At 42.1% G+C, this 27,163-nt stretch overlaps 1 protein-coding gene across 1 annotated transcript in view; it reads right to left on the bottom strand.

The window, feature by feature from the left end:
• phlpp1 (PH domain and leucine rich repeat protein phosphatase 1) overlaps nucleotides 1-26,092 on the bottom strand; it is a 65,615-nt gene extending 39,523 nt beyond the window's left edge. The window contains exon 1 of the mRNA XM_084733170.1: nucleotides 23,856-26,092. Coding sequence (XP_084589296.1) covers nucleotides 23,856-25,470 — 1,615 coding nt within the window. The 5' untranslated portion in view covers nucleotides 25,471-26,092. The remainder of the gene's footprint in view (nucleotides 1-23,855) is intronic.
• Between the last annotated feature and the right edge of the window lie 1,071 nt (nucleotides 26,093-27,163).

Genomic DNA, 27,163 nt, shown 5'->3' with positions numbered 1-27,163 from the left:
GCAGCTTCTGCAATTTGGCCATACTGTGATTTCGATAATATTTCAATTACTTGTGCAGCCCTGTTATTCTTTTTTTGCTTCTCTTCCAAACAAAATTGACTAAACTTAAAATCACTAAAAGTTTCATCATATCGACTCCAACTGTTGCAGGGATGCAAAGTAACTAACTGCATTTACTCTAAGTACAATTTTGCTCAGTTTCTATTCACAAGCTACCCAGCAGAATATGTAGCAATTAAAATGAACTCCACTTTTACCAGCTGCAAAACTAAAGTGATGCACACATGCATCAATAATTATAATCCACTCCTATAATACATTCCGCATGCATATTTATTCACTGTGGCATTTGTAGTTATTCCACCTCTGAACTAGATTTTGTTGCAGCCATTAAATATATTCACACTCATTAGGTTGTTGCATTGTCAGCGGCGGGGTCCGCCACTCCAAAGCTGGATTCAAATGGTGTGCACGTTAGGGATTCACAGGTAACGTGTTAAATTAAATTGGGATGACAAGAGGTGGCACAATGGCCATAATAATATGTCACATTTTCACAGAATATAGAAGAGCAGAACAGCAAATGTTTTAGAAGACTTGCTTTACTTGCTTTGGTAGCATTTAAGATGGGTTAATTCATAAGCTATACATGATGCACAAGTTGCTTGTCTTCTTCTGCTGTGTTTCAGCCCCCAAAGATCAATAAACATCTCATTTCAAACAGAACTCTTGGACTTAGTAACGGCAGGGGTTGCCAAATCATCTTGAACTTAAATCCTGAGACTGAACTGAAAAGATTAGAACTTCAAAACTTGCATGCTTATCCTGTATGCCACTTGTGGCTCTTGCCTTGTCAGACTACATTTTTAGCTCATTTCCAAATCACAGAAAATAGTACAGCAATTGATGGATAAAACTACCTAATTAAGGCTAAAATTGTAATATGCTGGAATTATCCTTTATAGAAAAAAGCCAGACACAGTCCTGTGGTTGCAGATTCCTTTAAAAAGAAGAAAAAGGATTGTTTAATCAGCAGAGTTGCTACAAGAGAAGCTGAAAGGTCTATTGACTGAGGATGAGGGAAAAAAGCGAGCTGTTTGACAATAGCTTGCATCACACAGTGCCAGGCTAATTTAAAACGATGATAATGCTCATCATTTTTCCCACTTTTTAAGGTTAACCACTCAGAAAAGGCCTTGATGTCTCACTCACTTCCAGCGAACGCCTAATATCTTCCAGCAAAAGGTCAGATGTATTCTCCGTCAAACCCTCCAAGTGTTTATGTAATGCTGTTTCATGTAGATTAAGAGTTAAAATGCATCATAAATGTGTTCATCAGTGTGGAAGAGGATGGCCATTCCATTTCGGGAAATAATGAATTACCAGCAGGTCACGAATGCGTGAGAAACAAATGGAAGGCTGCACTTTCACACACAAAATAAAGCAAGCCTGCACACGTGTGAACTGAGTTACTGTTGTGTGATAGTAAACTGGCAGGAGAGCCGGGGTTATTCAGTTATGTAACGTGTCTCTGTCTTGCTTTCTCCCGCGCACGCACGCATGCACTCATACACACACACACACACGCAGGTTATGACCGGAAAGGTTTCAATTATGTGTGTGCATATTTTAATGCTTCAGAGGGCAAGCAAGGTCTCAGCTGAACTGAAATTTCTCGTTTCTCCTACTTATCGTCCTCCATTACCTGTTCCTGAAAGTGTATAACGTCAGGCTGTAATTTCTCCAGCTGTCATCCACACTCTAACTCTTCTCTGTCTACTTTCTTCTGCTCAGATTCAAAGTATGAGTGGTTTTATGTGTCGGTCCTGGCAGAGAAGCACCATTCCTAGTCCAGCTTACTCATGACATGACTGCTCTTTCCTCACACCCTCACAGAGCCCCGGCCCTTTTCTGAAATATGTCAGCAGAGGTCCATCCTGCTTAAGTGTGCTGCTTAAGTACACTCTTAGAAATATGGGTTCCAAAAGGGTTCTTCCAGAACCATTTGCTTCTGAAGAACCCTTTGGGGTTTGCCAGTGGTTCTCTGTAAGGCTAAGGGCTGCATTAAGAACCCTTTGATCCAAAGAACCCTTTTTGAAAGAACAAGTTCTTCAAGGATTGTTGAAATCTTTACTCTTTCTTCAAGGGTCAAGGCTTTTTTTTGTACCAAAATATAAAAGGGTTCTCGGTAGAACCCCCTCAGTGGGTTCAAAATGAAACTCTTGGAATATAAAAAGGCTCACTGTAGAATCCCCCTGAGTGTGTTCTAGATAACCACCTTGGAATATAAACAGGTTCTCGGTAGAACAGCTTGGGTGGGTTCGAGATAAAACCCTTAGAATATAAAAAAGGTTCTTAGAAGAAGTAGAACCCATTGCATGGCTTCTTGTAGCACCCTTCTAAGGTAGAAAGGTTCTGGAATAAACCCTCAGGGAGGGTTCTGGGTTGAACCATTATAACATAGAAGGATTCTGTGCAGAACTTCTAATAGAGGGTTCTGGGTGACACCTTCAGTTAAGGAATAACCCTGTATGTTGGGTTCTAGGTAGAACTCTGTGAAAGGGTTCAAAGTGGAACTTTTATAAGGTTCTAACAGGAACCAAAAAGGGGTTCTTCTATGGGGACAAGCCAAAGAACCCTCTATGGTTCTAGTTAGCACCTTTATTTCTAAGAGTGCAGCACACAGGGCCTCTGGGCTGGTGCTGTGTAGATTATAAGTCTCTGTGCCAACCACAACAAGGAAGAGAAGACAAAAGAGAACTCCCAAAAAGAGACAGTGTGCTACATTAATATTGGAGTCCTGTGCCCTCCTCTTTATTCACTGCTTCCTCTCCACCCCCTAGCCTGGCACACCCATCCCCTGGCCCCGCCCACAGCCCTCCACATGCCAGTGGTCCCTGCAGTGTGTCCTCGGCACAGCCTGTGCCATCACGCTCAAGGATACGCTGTTGACAGCTACGGGTCACTGCAGTCCAGGCACAGGGTGGCACACACTCATGAATGATGCAGCACTAGCCGTCAGTCCTACAGCTCCCTCTCACTAACACATGAGGACACATAATCAGGCTTGATCACGGGCGATGCATGCACAATGAAACAAAGGCGGGCTGCAGCGTGTAGTGAAGATGCAATTAAGGCAAATCCGGGAAACCAACAAACATTGTAAGACATGATATTTTTTCTGCCCAGAAGAGCTCTTAAACAAGGTATGAACTGAGACGTACATCGCCACTATAAGCTCCATCATGCTGAGCAGCATTCTTGTTTTCATAGATCATTGCAACTCCAATTCAGTGCCAAAACAATCTGTCGATTAATCGATTTGGGGCTCAACAGAAAATCAATATAAAACAATTTTTTATTTGTTATTTGTTTCAGGTCCAGTGTGTAAGATACTGGCAGAATATGGGAGAAATGGAATAACATTCATAAGTATGTATTCATTAGTGTATAATCACCTAAGAGATGAGAGAGAGATGAGGTGTTTGCAATCTAAATGACACTAAATCCTACAGACTCATAGGCCCAGATATCTTCAGCTTTAGTTCCTCCTACAGATCGAATTCCAAATTTCTGCATCCTACACTAACTATAATGCAACTTGATAGTGTTACTTCCCCTGCCTGGGAAATTCCCATATCTATTAAACTAAATGGGCCCAGTGTGAAAATACAAAAGTTCTACTGGTCACATGTATACTCTTGAGGCTGTGTGGTGTTATGCAGGCTTTTTAAAAATAAAATTGTAGCCTCAAAGCCACCATAACCCTGATGACATCACAACCAGGGCACAAAATTAACTTTTTTGTCCACCAGCGAAATTACTAGTGAATGTTCAATTTTTTCCAGGAAGGCAACAGATTGCCATTGCTTGTTTGTTGTGAGTGAACTCACCAGCATTTGACTTGTGGCTGGTGCTACTTTTGTGCCCTGATCACAAGGATTATTATATGGAGAACATTTTCCAGAGCCACAGAAGACCGTCTTCAACTGTTCAGCTAATGGATACTGATGAAATGGAGCAGTCACAGGTGCTGTACAGCAGAAATGGCCCTTTCTGCATAATGCATACTTTTGGGACTTTAAAATGTTTTCATGCTAGTATTTTTCTAGTTTTACTTGTGGTTTAAATGCATGGTGTTTACTTCTATTTCTTCTTAGTTGCATTGACAGTGGCGGAGTCCGCCATTCCTGCAATAGATTCAAATGACATGCACAAAAAGGGATTCACAGAGGTCGACACATATTGGACTAAAGTCAGAGGTCACACACTGCACTTAATTTGTGTTTAGGCTTGTTGTAGTAAGAATTTTTTTACTCCTCTTATTCCTCTTTGGGTCAACTTTTGACTCTGAGCAAGGCCCCTCTAATGGATGTATTTCTTCATATCCATGCTAACGTAAAGGACATATGGAAGTATGTGGGCAGTGACCGTTATACTGTTGGAAATGGATACATATAGGGAGCATAAATGAGCCTTAAAACTTGCTGTTTCCTCTCAAATTGGATAATTTGGTTGAATTATGAATGATGAATTCTGCAAATATCTTATGCAAGTTGAAGATGCCCCCTTTTGGGCTGGGGAGTGGTGATTAGCATTTTTCACTACTTTCTGTAGTTTTAGGAATCAAAAGATTAGTCGATTCAACTAAAAAATAGTGATTAATCACCAATAAAAACAATCTGCCCATTTCCAGTTTGAGCATATTTGCTACATTCTGCCATACCGAGGACAGTCAAGATGAGATGGATGAAGCCAGCAGACTGGAGAGATCAGAAGAGGATGATTATATCGCTGCACATATTTTTTTAAGATTTACACACATCATGTCGAGAAGTTTCTCAAACACACACATAATATCTCATAATTCAGGACACCGGTTGCTCATCGGCAGCGTCACTGTGTCACTTCAGCCTCCGCATTCTGTCACTCAGCAGTTGCTAATGGCCTGTATACAGCAACAGCCTGTCTCTGCAGCACTCCATACAGCCTTGATAAAAGTGCAGCGCCTTACGCTGTATGGGGGGCTTTAAGAGAGCCAGAAAGCGAGGGGAGTGAGGTATTGTCGTCTTAAGCACCAGTACAATAACCCCCTCCCAGACGCTGAGGTTTAGGCTTACCCACCTAGCATTCAACCCCCCTGGGAAGTGCATCAGGGGAGGGTGAAATGTGAGAGCTGGGGATGAAGGGAGAGTAACGATAAAGGAGCAGGCTGACAACACCTCCCTCTGATACCGAGGCTAAAGAGGAGAGATGAGAACGCTAATTGGTGAGCCAGTGAAGGTTTGATGTCGTGCAAAAAGGTTAGAGTTGAATGTGGTGGAGTGCGCACGCATGAGCACGTGAGTTTATGTGTGTGTGTGTGAGTGTGTTTATGTGTATGTCAGTGATTAATTAGCTTGCCGGGAGTCCCGCCTGTTTGTCGCCCTGGGTTTCCCTGTTCATTTGTACCACTGCATTAATAATGCCTGTCGCTGATGGAAATGAAGCAAGGACATTTTACATTCAGAACTCGCAGCTCTCAGTCCCTCGCTCTTCCTCTCCTCGTCATTCTCACAGCCCTTTTCAAAAAGATCATAGTCATGGCAAATATTACCTTTGACCTTATGTGCCTCTCTTAGTGTCTCATTCTCAATACCAGCACCATAAATCCTCTTCCTGACAGACCACTTAAGCAAGGTAGTCCAAAATCACATAAGAGGGAACAAGCAGATAATGCTAATATACTGGAGAAAACCAGCACCACCATCACAAAATCCCAACATTTATAGTGGAGAGAGTTAAAGCTGTTGCAATAACAGCAATTTTGAAATACTGTACTATTGACAAGCCAGCCACAGGAGGTGGCAAGCAACAACCACTACGTTCATGTTTTTTTTTCTTTTTTTATCAGTACTTCAGTGAGTATTAAATGAATGAATCAATGCTTCAAAATATTTGACAAGCAATAGGAGGGCTGGAAACAGTTCAAACACAAGGGTGGATCAGTCCTGGCTGTCTGTGGCCTGAGTTTAAACTTTGAAGCTGTAAGTTTTGCCATGTTTTATGTTGTTTTAGAATTTATTCTGTTGAACTTGGCTTTAGCGTGTTGTGCAGCTAACGTGGCCACTACCACAGGCTGGGGCGATGTTGGACTAATGTTGTAATAGTGAAGGACGGACAAAAGAAACTAAAGCAACTAAATAACAAGAGCAGTAGGTCGAATGCTGCCCACGCAAGCCAGACCATTCTGCTCAGTGATCCCCATCACCGTGCTGCTCTATGTAAATTCACTTGATAGATATCCCTTGGAATGATATAGTGTGTAAAAAAGAAATGGTCAAACTGCAGGAATCCAATTGCAATGTTATGTATGCTAATTATGGCTAGCACCCAGCCGCTAGCTTGCTCAGACCATAAAGTTGGTGAGGTCAGATCCACAGATAATGTTACACTTAACTTTCCTGCACGGGAAATTCCATCACTGCGTTAGCCAGAGTCCTTTGAATTTCTTAAAACTTTATTTAACTTTATTTAACCAGAATAAACCACGCTTTTTAAATTTTGTTCAACTGCAGAGTAAAGATTATGAACTGAATTACCTTCTGTATTTCAGCAAGGCCTTCCACCGATACTAGTGTTGGTTAATTTCAATTTGTCACGAATCTAATTAAAGAATTCAGTCTTGTTTTTTGACATGCAAAAGTTGAGGGATTAATGGAGACTTCGCTCCACTATTATTTCCCAGGCTGAAGGCCAGCAGAGATGTCCATTAAAAGGAGAAAATTTAAAAGGTTGCAAAAGGGCAAAACCGCACAAGATAATCAGGTGGATTGTTTATGTCAGAGCACTGGCAGAGGCATGATACTATGACATTTACGGATATTTGGCACAGCACGAATAGCCTACTTCCTAATTTATGAACTGTGTTGAGTGTGCATTATACAGCTCTAAAGATCAAAAACACTGAAAACCCAGAGGAATTCAAACATCAGTTCTGAAAGGATTCATAGTGTCAGAAAGTTAAAATCATTATATAAGTAAAATTATAGGAGCATCAGAAATCCCAACCCCCCTGCCCCATCCTTATCACCCCACTTTCATCTATGTAAAACAAAAAGGCTAATCTGCTCTTAATACACATTCATTTCCAAAAAAGTATAATTTAGTTACTTGCATCACTGGGCCAGGCATTATTAGCATGGTACCACGTAACCTTGCATGCAAGCAGGCCTGTCACAATTATTACATAATCACCCATCATTAGAGTCACCTCCATTCACTTGGATAAAAACAGCTGAATGAAACAAAAGCCACATTTCCACCCAAAGTACCCAGAATAGCAGTCCCTGGAACTATTTTTCAAGGCTCTAAAAGGTTCCTTCAGCCTGTTGTTGCCTATGTTTCCACCTAAACTTAAAGATCAACGCATATTTGGCAAATTAGTCCACTGACATAAGAAAAAGCAGTGGCTGTTTGTACATGTTTTTGTGTGCAAGTACATTTTACTGCTGTGCCAATCCATGTTGATGTGTTAAAGCACAATAAACAAAAAAACAAACCGGTCTGTGACTGCAGATTTTGAAAAACACTGTCTGAAATGAAATGCTGCATGTACTGGACCAATCAGAAATGTTAAGCACTGCAAGCCCCGCCCCCAAAGTTTCTATACTTTTGGAAAGTACTACACCGGAAGCAGGGACTTTCTGGGGGGTAAAATAATTTCCCCTGAACTTAATTTAGACCCGGCTCCTTGCAATAGAAACTGAAAGTCCTTCTAATTTTATATGGTTGTGGACGGAAACACGCACTACTTCACCTTTTCTTTTGCCAACTTTCTGTAAATTTGTTTAAAAATTATGACTGACAAGGATATGGCCTGTGCTGGCCATATTTATTTTGATCATCGTTACCTGTGACTGTGAGTAATTTCTTTGTGACAGACTTTAAGGCTGCAACTAATTATTTTTTTTATTATCAATTCATCTGTTGACCATTTTCTTGATTTATCAGTTATTTGTTTGGTCCATAAAACGTCAGAAAATTGTGAAAATGTTTCTCAAAGCCCAAAATCACATCGTCAAATGTCACAACACAAAAGATATTCAATCTACTGTCATAGAGGACTGTAGACACAAAAAATATTCACATATAAGAAGTTAAAATGAGAGAATTTGGATATTTTTTCTTTAAAAATGAATTAATTGTCAAAATAGTTAGCGATTATGTTAACAGTTGAAAACTTATCATTGCAGCTCTAACAGGCTTTTATTATTTAGGTTATTATGTCATATCTGCCTCCAGTAGTTGTTTACAAAGCCCAAAAGGCAAATGGAAATATTTTAGGCTTATACTATGATAGCAGCATAAAAGTAGAAGAAAAAGGCAGTTAAAAAGTTAATCACAATTATCTGTATGAAAAAAATGACAATTGACTAAAATGTCATGATTCTGACAGCCCTGCATGCAAATACACATTTATGATTTATAAACAATAAAACAGTCTGTGTTTTGAAAAGATGACATAGCAACTTTTGTGTTTCCCAGTGAACAGATGTGAATTTATGTCCTGCGTGTGCACTGAGCATGTGCTACCAATCAACGAGTAGACAGATTCCTGAGCGGAGAAAAGCAGATTTAAGTAGGCGGCAGCAACATTATCATGGATGCAGTACGAGAATAGCAGTGGAGTGAGCAAGAGACAGGGTGAATACCAGAGCAGTGTACTGTACTGTAATATAATGAGGAGAGTGTGTGATTGGTGGGATGAATATACTGCTGCTGCGCAGACCCACAACTGCAGCCTGCTTCAGGCTCCTGTCTGAACTTGTTTTGCTCAACAACAAGGATATGAAAGTGAAGTATTTGTGCCATTTGATATTACAAATACAACAGAGCTGACATACTTTTTAACCATTAACTGCAAGAGAAATGCACAGGGAATTTAGTCAGTTAGCTCAATTGAAAGTGATTTAATCGCTCTAAATAACAAGAACTGTGTAACAATGCATGCTGTTGGTTGCAGTTTGACAACAAATTTGGCCCAGCTGATTTCAGTGTCTCATCCATCATAATGCATTATGCATGATGCCAGGAAAATGTCTTTATGTGAGCAATGCATGGTGACAGCGACATAATTTGTAGCGCCGATTGGAATTATTAGCCGTTAATCCACAATGAAAGGCATTCGGACCACTTTCAGTTTCCAAGTTTCTCCCCGAGGGTAGACCACTGACACACAGATAAGCACGTCGCTGTTATTGTTTGCACTTAACCTCTAATGCCATTCATTATCAGAAGCTATGAAGGACTCTCGTAGCTTAGCTAAATCTGGCGGCGGGCCACTGGGATGTTGCAGGCATCCAAGCTGGTCTGGGAGACTTTATATTAAAAGCTGCCATGTTGTGGCATTCCTCTGATAGTGAAACAGAAGGAGAGTAATAAGGAGATTCATACAAGGGGAGAGCACAAGCAATAATAAAAGGTAAACAGTGGCTGTTATTATTTCTAGTCCAGCTACACTGTAAAAAAAATCATACAGGAATTTAGCGGAATCAACTTCTCTTCTCCCATGAACTTAAAATAAATATACAAGTTCAAACTGGAAGTCTTTTGACTGAATGATGAGTTAAATGAATGTACTGGAAAAGTGTGTACTTCTAGACTTGTTTTCAGGAAAACGGGCTTAGCTTTACATTGACAGACAAGTGACAGTTTAAAAAAGCTGATCAACAAGTGTAGAACTTGTCACTGCATGTTATTGTTAAAATACAAAGTTGCGCTCATCTTGCTCTCTTGCAGCCTGACTGAGCTTCCTCAAGTCTAGGTCTTGAAATAGGATTTCAACCTATTTAATATACTGTCTGTGGCTCCAACTCACTACTTGGACTGCAGTAAATGCAGTGTAAAACAAATAGTATTCCTCTTTTTTTTTAACAGTGCATTCTCCTTACAAAAAAGTATTAAGAATGCATCTGATGGGCAGCAGTTGCCTCGGGGTAATTGAGAAGGAAGTCGTCCACGCAGACAGCAGCTACTGAGTCAGTTGTTCTTTAATCCCACAGAAGGACAGGCCACAAAGTAATCAGACCCCATATCTGTGGTTAAAGCTACAATCAGTCCAGTTCAGGAGCAGAGAGAGAGACAGAGAGGGAGGCTTTCACACAAGAAGAGTGAAGAGAATTAAAGGGCTGCTCTCTCCTGATGATGCACAGAGACAGCAGCGACTGAATGAATGAGATTGTGATGTTGTTGCACATTCCCCCGGCCCCACGTGCTCACTTTTTCTCTCTTTTTTTTTTCCTCCTCCCCCAACCTCTCTCTCCTTTCCCTTTCTTTTGTTTTGTTTAAAATTTAACAAGGTCTGGAACAGTGGAGGGCTGAAGCGGGCATCCGGGGTGTTTTGGCTCAGCTTCATGTCACATGCAGGGGCCATGTGAACACAGTGGCACTGAGGGGAGGGTGGTGGTGGTGAGGGGGTGCTGGGGGGGCGGGAGGGCAGTGAGAGCAAGAGAGAGGGATAGTGAGGAAAAAAAAAGAAATAAAGAGGGGAAGTATTTAACCAGAGCGACTGGGAAGCAGTAAGAGCGAGAAAAAGAACTGGGCAGCAGAAACAACCATATTTATGAGCAAGACGCCACAAATGAAACAGGAACCTACAGACAGAATAAGATCAGCTGGCAAATAATAAACACACGATGAAATGCAAAGGTGAAGAACATGAGGTGAGAAAATGAGAGGCAACTTCCTGGTGCAGCAGGTGACAGCTTCACTTTGTTTTCCAGGGCCTGGGTGATTATCAAGCTGCACAGCTAACAGCAAGAGACAAGCAAATTGCCATGTTAATGATTGAGACTGGCACATGCACATGCAGCGATGTCTCTCCCCGAGGTCGTTTTGGACTGAAAACTGGACACTTAGTTTCACCAGTCTCAACCCTTACTGGCAAACAAATTTATTAGGTAACACCTGTGTAATTCAGTGCAATGCAATACAATAATCCTGCAATAAATCCTGTGTTTATGAGGCTTGTAATGTTTTGTTTTGGAATATTTGTTCAGCTTTTGAGAAATATGTTCTGTTTTGGGAAAATATTGGAAATACCCCACCACAGTTCTGGAATGTACATCTACTCAAGAGCTGTACTTTTTGAGGTAACTGTACATTTCCCACCACATTTTACAGAGAAACACTTCTTCTTTTTATTCATCTATATTTACAGCAGTAATTACTGGGTATTAACATTAAGATCTCACTGATAAAACCGAAGTAGGTGATATAAAGAACTTGAAAGTTGCTCCAATTCGACCAGTAACAGTAAAAGCTGATCACATATTAACACATTAATACGTCTGGACTAGTAACCCATTTATAATAAAATAACTTCCTAAAAGAAAGCTGTATCTTTATGTTCGATGCTTCAAACCCTGAGTACTCAACAGGGGGTGTGCAACCCTGTCAGGATCTGCAGAACACCTCATGACTCTTAAGTCCAAAGTTCTGTTTTGGTCTCCACCAACTCCTGAAGAAAATATCTGGCTCTTTAGCTGCTAAACACTCTGTTATGTTCACCAGCTAATCACTAATTTTGTCTGTTTGGTGCTTGGGCTGGTAGCATACAGAGGACTTCTACAGCCCATTTGCACAATGATCGCTTTGTCCGGCAGGGGAAAAAAAAACAAAACAAAAAAAACAATATTAAAGTAGTGAAACTCAATCATAGTAGTATAGTTATGAGCTGGAAATCAACAACGATGAGCTGCAATTGTGGTATTTATACCTTTACTTAAAACAGCTACGAGGAACTGTTGATTTTGTAGGTCACTATGGACGAAAGCGGTAGTGTCTCCACCAGCATAACCACAAAATATAATGTCAAAAATAAATCTATCTAAAATAAAATCTCCTCCCTCTTCTTTTTAAGTGGCTAACGTACTACTCACTGTAACTTTGCCAGTGAAAATGTAAATATAGGCTCGTCCTGTCTGCATACTATAAATCATTTAATCTGATTTCAAGGAGAATCCAACCTGTCATACATAAAAAATAACTACATAGAAATAGCTAATCTTCCTGCAGATGGTCTTGTTTGCTTATATAGGTCATATAGAGGCGTCACTATTAAACTAAGACTGTTTCATTGCGAGTTTAAAAACTTTATGTTGTATGTTTAAGCAAATGATCTGAATACCTTTTCCAACATTGTAACTACAGCACCACCAAAGGTCAACGTTACTGCATTAAACTACACAGATGTACTCATTAAACTTGCTAGTAAATGAGCAGTAGTAAAAACATGCAGATCTGCCGCATTTACAAGAATGATGTGTTGTGGATACACCTCTAGGACTCTAGGGTCAAAGTATAGCATCTAAGCACCTGTATAGTATATAACTACACAAACCTGCTCCTGTACATCAATAGAGATGTTGCTGTGCCCCTCTGCTTACTCAAAGCTACACTTAAAGCCTCTCCCTTGAAAGAGACACTTGCCAAAGAGGAAGTATCAATCTTGTGCTTCAGCATTTTTTGAGAGACATGAACTTTAAACTAGGTCATTTCATATCAACAACGCTGCCCCTTTTTTCGGTCAGAGCAGAGTCCATAGAAACAAGCTGAGCTCCACCCAAACACATCTTATCTAGCTGTGTCCAGATGACACAAACAAAGATTTGAGGAACAGTTTGGTAACACTCTGAATTCCATTCATGTAATATTATTGGTTAAACATCCCTTCTACTCAACTTGTCTCTGCAGTGCGGGAAGGTGCCTCTGTAAAAGCAAAATCTCCAATAAAATAACTGTTCTAAACCCTAACTGATTCTATCCTTTTGTAATTACTAACCACGCGTTAAAGAAAATGAAATGCTAAGAAATTGGAATTTTAAACATAATGCAAAATAAGCTCTCCAGAGACTCGGGCTTTGTAAAACAAATCAGTGTGAGCACCACTGGAGCGGTGGTATTTAAAAATCTCCCATCCAGGAACTGACACAGTTCTGTCCTGTACACTAGCAGGCAGGCAGGCCGTGTGCTCCCTAATCGGAATTTTTGGGCCTCTTTAATGCTGAGGGTTGCAGATGTTGCCTGGTATTAGGCCGTGCTGCTGCTGATCAAAGCCGCAGAGAGTGAGCCCCTGCTGGCTTGCCTCTAATCCCCCCCTCATGCATGCGGTCGGGGTTGACGCTGGTGCTCCGCTCAGGGACAGTCAGCCTACTCCACGACCCTGCTGAAGGGAGAACCTTTTCACTGCTTTTGCTTGTGCAGAACACCACCTACTCCACAACCCTCCCGGAGGTTTTTAGGGAGCATTCGGCACGGGCAGTTTGACAGACAGCCGAGGGGCCGGGCTGCTCCCATAAGGAAGGGGAAGCCGCGGCCCCTCCCTGCCCCCTTCCCCAATTCCCTATCTCAGAATGTGCCGGCAGGCAGAAAGGAGTGACATATCAGCATGACATTGTTCAGCCTAGATTCAGCTGCTCACCACAATGCACTGAGAATTTCACTAGCTAACCCCCCTTTCTTTGTTAGTCGTTCCTTTTTCACTTGTTTGGTTCCGGCGGATCGCCGCCCAACATTAATGAGGAGCCTGAATGCTCGAGGTTTTTGCTTGTTAAAAGGAAGTTTTTCAAAAATTCTCTGATCCCAGTTTCTTAAATGTGAATATTTTCTGGTTTCTTTATGCCTTTGTGACACTAAACTGAATATCTTTGGGTTGTAGACAAAACAAGACATTTAAGGACATTATTTTGGGTTTAAGGAAATACTGATCATCATTTTCTGGATCAAACGACTAATTGATTAACCTAGAAAATAATCAATAGATTAATTGGGAATGAAAAGATTACTTAGTTCCAGCTCTAGATAATTTTGTTATGATTCAGCACTATGCAAATAAAATTGAATGGTACCCAGCCAATCGGCCCGATATTGGCCTATCACAGCTGTATCAACATATAGGCTGTCTGATATGCGCCTATTGAGAACTTGAAAAACCCTGATATCATTTTGGACAATAAAGTTTTTTTTGTTTAACTGTAAAATACAGTATGGATTTTTCTTACCACAGTGACAAAGCAACATAATCTCATGGGATGTCAGTTCACTGCAACTGCCTTAATAATTACATTTAACCGGACTTAATTTAAGCATACCATTGTAAGAGGTGCACTGCTCCTTTAATGAACGGGTCAATGTGGAAGTCTGTGTGGTGTGCAAGTGAGGGGGAGCAAGCGGCAGGCAAGAGCAGTGCTGCTCATAGATAAGCAGAAGCATAAACTTAACAGCGAGTTCTCACTTTGGCAGTAAATATACAGTACAGCTTTCAGTGTGAAAGTTATTAAGTACGGCACATGCACAAGACCAAGAAAAGTTTCGTCTCTCCCAAACTGCTGAAAAAGTGATGCGGTTAACGTCAAAGTAACCCCGCAGTAGGCGTCACATGCCTGTGGTTATCGTCACAGCCTTACCTGCCTCCGTTACACATCTTTGTCACAAGTGTTAACCACTTTTGAGGTAACATTTCAAAAAATGTACTTCAATATTCAATATCGGTATTGGCCTGAAAAATCAGTATTGGTCGGGCCATACTTGACTAAACAGCAAAGCATGCATGCTCATAAAGAGAGAGGACAGTGAGGAAAGAGTGATTTTAAGTGTGCTAGACCTGTATAGAAATACCTACCTGAGCCTTTTATTAATATTTTTTAAAGACAATTACGAGGGTGACCAGTAATTCTCAGAGTGAAAAGCAATAAGCTAGGGAGAGATAAAGAGATATGGGAAGATAAATGGAAACTGTCAGATGGTGTGAGGGAGGAGGAGATGCGAGGAACGATAGCGAGAGGAGAGGGAGGGGGATCGATCATGAGAGAAATTGAGAGAGGGAGGAAGATTCGGCGCGAGAGGAGAGGAGAGGAGAGAGGAGGGTGGGAGGATGTCAGCCAAGAAGGCAATCTATATTAGACAGAAAACAGTTCCCTGGCTTTAACCGCTACAAGCTGACACCACCATCCTCTCCATGTCTGCCTCGGTAAACACGCACGTGTGAACCATCGGAGATACTGAGGCTGTACGGCCGTTTCATTTAAGACCACTAATACACGTGCGGCTCGCACGTGAAGAGGCATGAAATACATAAATCTATTCTTTGATTGCTCACTCCCTTTTTATGAACGCAAAAACCTCAGCGCACACCGACACATGCGTATTGGATTTGAGCTCTGGAACGTGTGAAATCTGATTACACAATTACATAATGACTCAGCAATAGGCCATTTAGAAAGACCATTAGCTGTCAGGCCAGGACATAGATGTGAGAAAGGATGAGGCAGCCTCACTTCTCCTCCCAGGAGTGTTTGCATACATGGAGATGCTATACTTTTGGTAATCCAAGCCACATTTTATACATTTAAAGGAGAAATCTGCAATTTATTTACTGTAATAACTCATGAAATGATCATGATCTGTCATCAGAGATTATGGAAAAGTTTAAACAAATTGTTGTACCCTTTTAAAGTTTTTATTACAGGCTGGGAAAACCGTTTTTGTATGTCAGTTTCACATCAATTCGAGTTCAAATTAGTGCGAAATGTTTGACAAATGACTAAGTGTCTGTATATGAGTCATAAGAACTCATCAATAATCTTTTAAAAGGAGTAGATGTTTATAACGGTTAAACTGAGCAATATGTTAATGAAGACAAGCAGCCACTTAACTCAAAGTCCAAAGTGTGTATTTTCAGGACACTGGGCTTTTGTTTGAAAGATAACAGCTTTAGCTTTACTCTGACAGACAACTGACAGATATAAACAGCTGATCAACTTACAGTGTAGAACTCATTATCACTTATTATTATCCATTTACAATGTTTCATGCATCATGCACTCCTGCAGAGCTCCAGCAGAGCTTCCCTGAGTCTGTGGAGGAGGGGGCAGGGGGAAACAACATATTAAATAGGATTTCAACCTATTTAATATACAGTCTATGACTCCAACTTACTATCTAGACTGCTGTACTCATTTTTGCAGCCACAATCGCTACATATTGCTCCTTTAAGTGAGGCTGACACTTTAATGCTGTGATTCACAAATCCCTGGTGGCAGGTGGAGCATCATTTGAATAGCAAAATTCATTCAAACTAACCCACTACCAGGGATTTCTCATATTGTTACCAGGATAACCGATTATAAAAACAGAAAAGAAAAAAAAACAAAAAAAACAATGACAAAATCTGCGCAGACTGTTCTCCTTCTGCCTTTGAAAATGTTTTCATAGAGATGCAAGTGTGAGTGTGGGAGCAATCTGGCGTTGCTGACTGTACGGAGACAGAGCGATGTGGCACAGACAAGACAAGAAGAGTGAGCGGTTCTCTGCTTAATAGCTGCCACACAGCCTGCTGGAGAAAGCCGGGAGCTTCATTAAGCCTTTAAACCCTGCCGAGTCCTTTAAGTCATCACGTCACCAGCCGCTGCCTCCTCAGAGAGGAGTTAGAGTGGAGACACACAGTCCTGAAGTAAGATCCCTTTCCAAGCTTTTAGAGTAACTGAACTATCACTGTCTTCTTAAAATGTTAACATTATGCATCATGGAATATAGACATCATATCTGCTTCCATTACTCGCACGTCTGTTGAGGGTTTTCTTCTGGTTATAAGTAGAGTGCTTTTGTTTTATTGTATCTAATATTAATTAAAGTTTCTATCTGAGTAAGAGTTTCATTCGAGCCACAAATTTATTCACAACATATATTGTGAGTTTATATTTCTATGATGTCACTTGATGATACTGGTATTGCGTTTGTTTTATATTTAACTCCATTGGTAGTACTGGGGGTGAAAGGATTGTGGGGATTTTTTTTTAAGTGGGGTTGAGGTAGGGTACTTATCCATAGTCAGCGTATTACCTACAATAGATGGTGATCAGGACGCTCTCTCAGTTTGGAGAAGCAGCAGGAACACCAGCATAGGAAGCAAAGCGATGTACTGCAGCGGACAGGATCAGCAGCACAATGGATTTTAGTCATTTAAAAAAAATCAGTATCACTTCAAGTGTTTGCCATATTTAGAATATTTTCACCACTTTACCTTGCTGTCAGACAACCTGTTCTGATGGGAAACCCCTGGTACGTAAGGCTCTCTCTTAAGCCAAGACTCCTTTGACAAAAACAGTAATTTTACCTTGCAGAACACACGAGATTCTGATCTGCTGCTGCCTCAACAGGTTAGTTTCTTTGTGTTATCATGTGGCTTCAGTGAATCCGAATTAACCCTTCAAACACTGAAGTCACACAACAACACAAACAAACTAACCCAAAGAGGCAGTGGTAGAATAGACAAACTCCTGCGTCCTGCAAGGTAAAATTACTGTTTCAGTCAAAGGAGTCTGATGTCTTTGAAGAGAGAGCAATATTTGGCTTGTATAACGGCCAGGGTTCCTGAATCCAAAGTTATTTCAAGAATTTTCAAGATGCATTTTAAAGCTTTTCCAGCACCTTACACCTGTGATAAATTATATATTTATTTTATTTCTTAATCTAAAAGAAAACTATTCAGTCAGACGTCAATTTATTATGAAAGTAATGCAATTACGACGTCAAACAGTTTGAAGCACTTTATTCAAAATCCAATCACTTTTCAAACCTTGAAAACACATTAAAATTGTGTGTTTTCAAGGATTTACAGCATCTGTTTAAGCCCTGAATATTGGTTTCTCTTTAGAAAAGGCTGTCTGATGGGAAAGTAAAGCCATTAAAATATTCTAAATATAATGTACACTTAAGCTGATGTTGACTTTTTTAGGTGATTAAAGTACATTTGGCTGCTGACCCTGTCCATGGTAGTTCATGTCTTTGCTTCCTACAACACCTCTTTTGCTGCATCTTCAAACTAAGGGCATGCTGACCACCATCTACTGTAGATAACACCCTGACTATGGCCAAGTACCTCATACGAACCCACCTCAAAAAATCCAAACTACCCCTTTAAGTAGGAGAAGCAGGCAGTGAAAGAGAATCGATATCACAAAACACTAAAAGTAAGAATAAATACACCAAGTAAAGGAAATTTTTTCATCCAGGTCTCACATGACAAACTGTTTTGGTTCTTAAAAAGATGATAATCTGTCATTTAAAGGTGCTGTAGGGTTAAAACAGGTGAAGATAAAAGCAGAATCTGTGCAATGTTAGCATTAGAGTTGTAGCTCTGCCCCAAAGCAATAAAACGGCATGTTATTATTTGATTTTTGTAAATAAGCACCTCAATAGCGGTGAGGCAATGAGCATGAAATCAAAATTTGCTTTGAGATTTATTGCAGAGAAAAAACTTCATATTGAAAATATGCAATAAAAATTGTGCATTATACAATGCTATTTTGAGAAAAAGAGAAATAATTCCCATTACTAACCGTGATCACAACTTGAAATGATAACGTCGACCACAAAGCTATAAAAACTTGTAAGCAGGCGCTTTTGTTTTGTAAAAGCAGAGCCATTATCTGCAACATTAAATTAGATATCTCCGCTTTTATTAGTTACGCGTGAACAATCCTTCCTGCCAAGTTCACCTTGCTGGCAGACACGAAAAACAACATGGGATTATTACCTGAAAATTGGGTGCAGCACATTGAAACTGTTATCAAGCCCGACTTTTGTTTCACAGGAGCCCGAGCTATAAACCTGGGAGGAATTAATACCTTGATCGTTTCTGGGCCAGTAATATGCCAGTGGTCATTAATTTCGCCCATAAAAGCAGGCCAAATCTTAACACCACTTTAGATTTACAAGAAACTGCTTTTAAAAAGGCAAACAACTCAACTTTAATAGGGTAAGTAGAAAGCTCACTAAAACGCAGTGGGTATGCTTGAAGTGCACGGATGAGAGTGTTTGCAAAGCTGAGTAGCCTAATGAATCTAAATTATTTAGTGTGCTGCTTTGGTTTGGTTAAGAACTCCGGGTCCTCTCCGCCTCTAGGCAAACCCTGTGCCAGTGTCTGTTAGGGTTCAGTATGCCATTTCCTTTTCTTGTTACACACACACACACACACACACACAAACGCACTTCTACCTCTGGGTAAGGGACCAGAGCCATCCAAGCAGGGGGCATCTTCATTACTTGCTGGGCTGAGGATCTCCTAGCCCTATTAACTGAGCGACACTGCCCTGAACCCAATACTTTTACCTGACTGGACAATTAAATCATGGCAGTGCCTCCAGTGTCCAGTTAGAAAAATCTGTTAAACTCAACTCTCTTGAGGTGTACTTTTATTTAGATCTATGGCATCTCAGCAACAGAATGTGCACGTATTGATTAGATGAGTCTGTGTATGTTTTTTGTTTCTTTTTCCTTGTACTCAAAACTCTAATAAAGCTGGCTCGGCATTACAAGAGGCTCCTGTGTGGGCAGCTCTGAAAGGATCACTCGTCAGCTTGCCAAAGAGGACAGCGGCCCTTTGATCTAGGGAGCCTTCTGTACATGTGTATGCGTGTGTTTGTGTGTCCAGCAGGGCAAAGTGAATTCTCTCATCTGGCCACTGCAGAGTCTGTGTGCACTCAAAGCATGACCTGAACCCTTCAAAGTCAAACTGGCCTCTGCATTGTCCAGGAGAGCCGTCAAGATGCACCATAGCAACTTCACAGCCTCTACCCATCATTCTCCTGCTTGCCTAATCATGCTGGGTGCTCAGTGCCTCATCTGGTGTTTTTATTAAAGGGATAGTTCAGATTATATGAAATAGCGGAATGAGATGCTTAATCAATCGTCATTCTATCCTCTACAGTAGATGCCTGTTGGCACACCTCCAGCCACCTAAAAAAGGCGCACCTAAAAAATCAGTTTAAGTGTACAACACATATAGAATATTTTCACCACTATACCTTGCATCAGACAGCCTTTTCTGATGGGAAACCACTGTTACATAAGCAAAATATCACTCTCCAGACAAACCAAACTCCATAAGCAATATCAGTATTTTTACCTTGCAGAACATGAGTTGCTGATCTATAGCTGCCTCACTCTGTGTTTGTTTGTGTTAATATTGTGGGACTTCAGTGTTTTAAAAGTTCAAGTTAAAAGTTCACCAAAATCACACACAATCACAAACAATAAAACAAATCTAGGCAGCAACAGTCAAGAAACTCTCATGTTCTGCAAGACAAAATGACTCATTTCACCTATGGAGTTTGGCTAGTTTGGAAAGAGCAATATTTGGCTTGTATAATGACAGATTCCTGTCAGAAAAGGCTTTCTGACAGCAAGGTAAAGCAGTGAAAATATTTTAAATATACCGTAAATTATTCAAGGCAACACTGCATTTCCTGCTAGCTATCGCTAGCCAGTTGCTATACTTTCTGGGAAAACTAGAATTAAAGTTTAATATTACCTCATCCATGAACATGATTTCTGCCAGTTATGTTAGATTTTGATCAGCTGTAGTGGTTGTTTAAAAACAAAGATAACAGCTCCCATAACACCATGCTTCTTCATGATGTCATCAAACTACATTTGTGTCATTGTTTTAAAGTGAAAGATTCATTGGGGCAGAATTTACATATTGTATAAACTGATACTGACTTTATTAGGTGCACCTTTCTTAAGTGGTCAAAACACTTTTTACTGCAGGCCTTGTCCAGAGAAGCTCATTGCTTAACTTCCATGCTGCTACTTCTCTCTCCTTCTCATAAGCAGGGGCATGCTAAACAGCATCCACTGTAGCTAATGCACTGGCTATTGACAAGTATCTCATACAACGCATCAAATAATCCGAACTATCCCTTTAAAGATACAGCACAATTTCCTGGCTGCTCATATACTTAGTATCTATATCATATCTAGTATTAAAGTAGCACAGTGATCTTATTGAGTGACTGAATAATAAAAGAGAGTTTGGATACTGGACTTCCTGTATCAAAGGCCAGCCTGCATGCACAGGCATGAAGACAAAAAGGCCCTCAGTGTGACTGAGGTCTACAGTTGTGGCAGCTGCGCCTGAGAGTCAGCCAGCAAGTCAGCTGAGACTGGCCCTATCTCCACTATCTGGGCAGGACAACCATTCAAAGTCAGCTCAACATGTGTCAGCACGGCATTCCCCCCTCCCCCTCGTACGCCCCCGTCCCCACACTTCCTCCTCAGCAGACGTGCCTGACATTCTACACGAGCCAGCGTACATTCCTCACATGCTTCCATCGCGTAAGGAAGAGCAGGCGAGACATGTCACAAGAGCATCAGTGCTGTTTTCTCTTTACAATGAATGCATCTTATCTCTATAGTAGCTGAATGAGAATTAGGCCTTTTGTCCAGCCTGCAGCCTGGGTGTTGAGTGGTGTTATTGGCTGTGAGGGGAGGGGGGAGGCGGCTGGAGAGGGAGCTCAGGTGACCACAGTTAAGCTGTCTCACATGGGATGTGGAGGCGTCACCCTCAGAGGGGCATCAGGGCTACTTTTGCCTGCCTTTAGCGGCTGCTGCTACTGCTGGTTGAGCTCAGCTGACTGCACAGGCTTGTGTAGGATTCATTTATTTTTTTCCCTAAATGCACATCCATCCATCCACATGAGCCCCAGTGTGCATGCCCATACAGCCTTGCCATATGATGCTATCTAAATGAAATCATTCTACCTCAAGCAAGCCAGGATTCAAGTGCATGATAGGTCATGAAGCGCATGTGACTGCGGGCGCGAGCACATGTGGCCATTTTCAGCTTCGTATTGAGTGACCTCTAGTTCAACAGCCTCTCGGGACAGGAAGCTAGAGAGTGTTAGTGCTTCTCTTGTCCATACAAACAGTTTATCCTCAACTGTCCTCACCAGACACTCAGTTTCACACACCCCCATTTCACTTTCCTCAGGGGCGACAGCAATAGCAGCAGCGGTGGAGGAGGCAGCGGCGTGGTAAAGAAAAGGGCTTCCTGAGCTTTGGAGGAGCACGTTAACCCAGCTTGGCAGGCAGTTAGTTAGTGTGACAGTAGCCGCGCTGGATGCCAATAGGACAGGCACTGTGCAGCATCTCAATGACTAGAATTCACTGGGTCCACAGAGAGGGTTTATGGTCCTCCCAGCCATACCGCTCCCACCCCTACTCTCCATCCAACCACAAAGGCATTCAGCCTTTTCATTAGGATGATAATGGGGCAAAAGCCGGAAAGGGCCCCATGTCTGAGCACCATAAGTTGTGGTGATGGCTTTGTGGCGATGTCATGCGTGTCCATGGGAGCACAGTGTGCCGCTATGGTCCAACAAAGACAGTCAAGGACAGAAGAAACAAAAAAAAAAAAAAAAACAGACCTGAACATTTAAAGGATGTCCCTGAGGCAAAGGTAGATCTGGCAAACCAGCAGCCTTTGGACCATGACCTTATTGTGACCCACTCATGCCACCATGCAGTTATCCTGTATTCATGTGGTATCGGAATAATCTGAAAAAATTTGTTCTCCACTGGGAAAATTCACGTGAACAGAACAACAGCTTGGAAAGTTTGGTACATTTTTGTTACACGACTTGCTGAAAGGTTGTCTGTTGATGTCATGTATGCAAGAACATGACAGACCAAAGTGAGTTGATAACCTTTAATTAGACCTGAGTCGCATATTGCATATCAATTTTTTGTTCGTGTTATTCGTAATATAGTATCAGGTTGCAACCATTAACCATTAGTTAGAAAAGTTATTTATTAGCATTAACCTTGATGACAAGTCAGATAAAGCATTTTAAGCATTTATACTTTAGTGGTTTAAGGGAATGTACTGGTGCAGCATCCATGTTTTTTTCCACATTACAACCAAGGAAAGGGTCATAACATCACTAAAAAACATTATATGCTACAGACTTTGGTGCCAGTTCTACTGATGATATTGGGAGATACAATGTCAATCATGCTAACTCGAGACCAACAGCAAAAAAATGAATTCACACGTTTGAAAAAAATCTGTCTGTATGCTATTCTCTGAAGTGTGTTCTTCCATTTTTTGGAGGCATTTCTTTAGCAAAGATCATTTGTCACAGATATGTTTGTTTTTTGTGCACTTCTCTATGCATCTCCCATAGGCTTCAATAGAACTGGCACCGGAGTCTGGCACCAAGCAGAGCACAGAATGTTCGTCAGAGATGTAATGACCCTTCCTTCTTTTTTAGTTTCCTTGATTATGACTTAAAAGCTTGTGCACACGACGAAATCTCCCAACTCAGGAAATGGGACAATCTGAGGAGCATGTGAATGCAGCATCACACCTGATCCTGGTAAATCATCACTGGGAAGCATGCATTGCCTAAGCTGGAGTTTTAATAATAATCTTCTGAATTGCTACAGCAGTTATCCACAAAGATCTTGTGCTGCTACACTCACCTTGCCTGACAGCATACACAAACAGTGTGACAGCAACATCAGGGACATGTGGCCCTGCTCTTATCAGTCTGGCAGGAATTTAAAATATGTGACTGTGAGCTAATGGTATCATCTTCATGCAGATTTCAAATTAGGGCCGCAACTACCTATGACAAAACACACATGAGGACGTCACCCTGGGCCTTGATCATCATTTTTCACCATTCACTGACATTTTATGGATCAAAGAACTAATCAATTCATCAAGAAACTCGATAATGAAATTAGTTTTAGTTGAAGTCCTATACTATTCTCCTTTTTCAGCAAAAAGGGGAAATTAACTGTTGTTTTGCTACATCAGTACAATGTCAGGAAGTACACCTGCATAAATGCACCTGTCTTCTTTTGTGATACAGACTGAGAACCTGTTACAAACGCCACAACACTGAGGATCTGCAGTCCAAACCATACAGTGCAGTGTGCCACAGGGCAACAAGGCCTCAACAAGTCACAGAGAACCTGATCACATGAGGAACTGAGATCATATCTGGATGCACCATTCAACTCACCTGCATAGAACCGCAACAAGGAGCCAATTTCAGTGTTAAGCCCTTCTTCTTGAACTCTCCACGGGTCTTTAAATCCAAGCTTAAAGAGAAAGTCATTCTGGATCTGCAGAGGCCTCTCATCTGGGCTAAGCCTCCTGACAGCCTCACCGTGCAGCTGCACATACAGCGTGGGGTTGGAATCACAGGAATCTGCACTGTGATCTGTTGGTTTCGCAGGACTCTGGCCACCACAGTCCGGATCTTGGATGTCAGGTGTATTACCTGTAGAACAGGCTCTTGACAATGAGCCGGCACTGCTGCTGGGTGGCAGGCTGCCCAGACTGTGTGGGTTGAGCCTGCTCTCCGGCCCCATATTGTTTGCCATGTTGTTTAAATGTTCCATGTTGCACTGCTTGTAGTTGCCAGCAGAACTGAGTCCATTGGTGTGGTGCTGGGATGAGATGGGGTCCATGCTCGCACTTGACGCAGGGCAGTCGAGCTCCAGCTCGTCCGAGGAGCTGCCATAGATGTCGTGACCCTCTGTGGCGCTGTCAAAGGACGGGCTGAGGATGGATGCCTCTGTCCCCAGCACCATATCATCGCTGAGGGAGTCCCTGTGCTCGCTAAGCCGGGCCCCAGAGCTCAGGTCATCAAATGCACTACTCTCCACATCGGAGCCTGAATTTAATCCATAGCTGTCCACGCCGTTCCTATGCTCCGAGTCCTCATCATTGGGGGTATCTATGTTAGAGTTAGAGTTTAAATCTGACAGGGAGCAGGTTATATTGTCTTGCGACTCTGATTCAGGGGTGAAAAGTTTGCCATCCTGTTGCTGTTGCCTCTCATCGGCATTCTCCATGAGCAGCAGTCTCAACCTGTCACTCGGGTGGGCTCTTAAATCTGCGGATTCCAGCGGGGTCAGGTGATTAGAGTCTTCATTCACCTCATATTTCACATTGCAGTTGCCATTTTGGTCAGTCTTGGGGTTATCTTTGCAAAAAATGCGCATGACGGAGCTCGACTTGCTGCAGAGTTTGCTCAGACGGAGCGCCACCTCGCCGGCGGTCGTGTCCATAGTGCAGAGCACCGGTCTCGGGTAGGAGGGCGTGAGTCGGTCGTGGACATGTATGGAGCCCCGGTGGAGGTCTGCCCTCACCCACTCTCGGTCCCCGGGCTGAAGCTGCATGTTTTGCCGGTGCTTGAGCAGAGTCTTCCTATCCAGACTGCGAGTGTGCAGAGACGCAGAGGACAGGGCCGAGTTCATCTTGGCGGTGGTGACAGCTGAGGTGGCGGTGGCGGTGCTGGCTGCAGCTGCGGCGGAGAGGTTCCTCTTCAAGCGCCTCCGTCTCAACAGGAGGGAGTTGCTGCTGGAGGAGCCCCGGCCATTAGACGCGCTCACGGCCCGGTTTGACGCACTAGAGAGACTAGAGCCGACGGTGGAGGCGGAATGAGAGAGGCTGTTCCCGTTCTTCGCCTCGACTACGCGGGAGGGTGCCAAATGTCCACCGCCATCATCCGCCGATGCTGCTGCTGTTGCTGCTGGAGTCCCCCGGGCGACAGACAGTCCGCTGGGCTTCTTCATTAACTTGGTCGCCCCCTCTCCATCCTCAGCGACAACAGCCCGCACACTTTCCATCTCTGCCAATGAGAAGAAGTCCCCCACTCGAAAGAAATAACGGTGCGCACTTGGTTACACCTACCTCTACATTTAAAAGCCCGAATACGTGCCCACCGTGGTAAATGTCCGCCGACTGGGCGGTGTTGCTGACTTATTCCACTGGTAGTCATTCACTTCTCGCCTTCCTTTCCCTGTCGGAGTCTCCTCCGCTGCTCCAGAACAAACATTTTACCGATATTCAGTCCGCTGGAAAGAGGCTGGGCGCGCAGGGACAGAGCAGGGCGGTGACAGACGTGACTGTGCGTCCCATTTAGACCAAAATACAGCGCTGGAATATGAAATGAACGTCGGCCGACCTCCTACGCAAATGCTGCCTGATATATATTCATGAGGAGGACACAAGATGGGGTCGCCAACAACAACGCGGAGAATTGTGGGAAGTGGATTGTGCCGCGGTGCGTCCCGCGGCCGCCGCCGTGGGGGAGGTCGCGGTGTCAGGAATACATTTCCCAAGAAGCTTTGCGTCAGTTTCAGTCAAGTGAGGCGGCGAACAGATGAGAGGCGTAAACATAGCTCGTATAAATTGTTTGGAGTGCGCGTCCTCTTATCTGCTGTGGTGTTATCTCGACACAGTGAGGAAAACCACATTATATCACTCAAGTGTAGTCAAGTTACTACGACAGCTTATGAGCTGTCAACTGTTGAATGTCAGAGGAAACTTTAACCTATCAGGGCTGCCTCCATAAGAAGTTAAACATATTATACTGTTTATTTCACTTTATTAAAGTCAAAATGTAAGCATCGTCCCCTGTCTATTTACGTTAGACTAGTGGTGACTGGGCAAATAACTTGAGCACCATCTCATCAGGACGCCATTTCACAAGGCCATACAGCCCGACTCGCTCCACCGGCTCTTATTCTATTGTATTTCTCGCCATCTAGTGGACTAAAACCACACGGTTTGTCCGAAACCGTCCTCCTGTTGAGGACACAGCGACCCTGAGCAGGAGGAAGCCCGGTGGTGCTTTCACTCACTGTCTTTTTTTTTTTCCTCAGGTCGAGGTCACTCCGTTGTTCTAAATTTGGTTCAGCCAAATGGGTTTATACTGTACTAGACATGCAAATCCAGTTTTACTGTCAAAGTGCGTATGGGGACCAAGGATTTCTTGCAGTTATCTAAATTAAGACATGACTTTTGTGACAGTGGTGGAATGTAACCAAGTAAATTTTTACTCAAGTACTACTTGAGTACTACTTTTTTGTGCTTTATGCAAGTATTTCCATTTTATGCATTTTTATTACTTTTCAATAACACAGTCATTATTACTGTCAGTGTCATTGCCAATACTACTTTTCTTTCTTTTTTTTTTTGCATTTATTCATTATGTATCTTATATTTATTATTCCATTGTTTTTATTCTTATGTTCAATCACCGGCATATTGAATTTCCTTAAATCAGTAAAGCTCTATCTTATCTTATTTTATCTTAAATTGTTTTATCTTATCTTATCTATACTTGTATTGCATTTCAGAGGCAAATATTGAACTTTTTACTCCACTACATTAGTCTGGCAGTTTTAGTTACTGAGTACCTTTCAGATTTTCATACCCTTTGCTGTCCAGGGAAAACTACTTATCTCCAAATGTAGTTATTTAAAATTTTTCAGATTAATTGAGTGATTAAGTGTTCCTTTAAGACTTGAGAAAGCT

This window comes from Lutjanus erythropterus, chromosome 12 (assembly GCF_056507025.1).
Source record: "Lutjanus erythropterus isolate fLutEry1 chromosome 12, fLutEry1.hap2, whole genome shotgun sequence".
Classification (NCBI taxonomy): domain Eukaryota; kingdom Metazoa; phylum Chordata; class Actinopteri; order Lutjaniformes; family Lutjanidae; genus Lutjanus; species Lutjanus erythropterus.
Note: the sequence above shows the minus strand (reverse complement) of the source record. Positions and strands in the feature narration are given on the sequence as shown.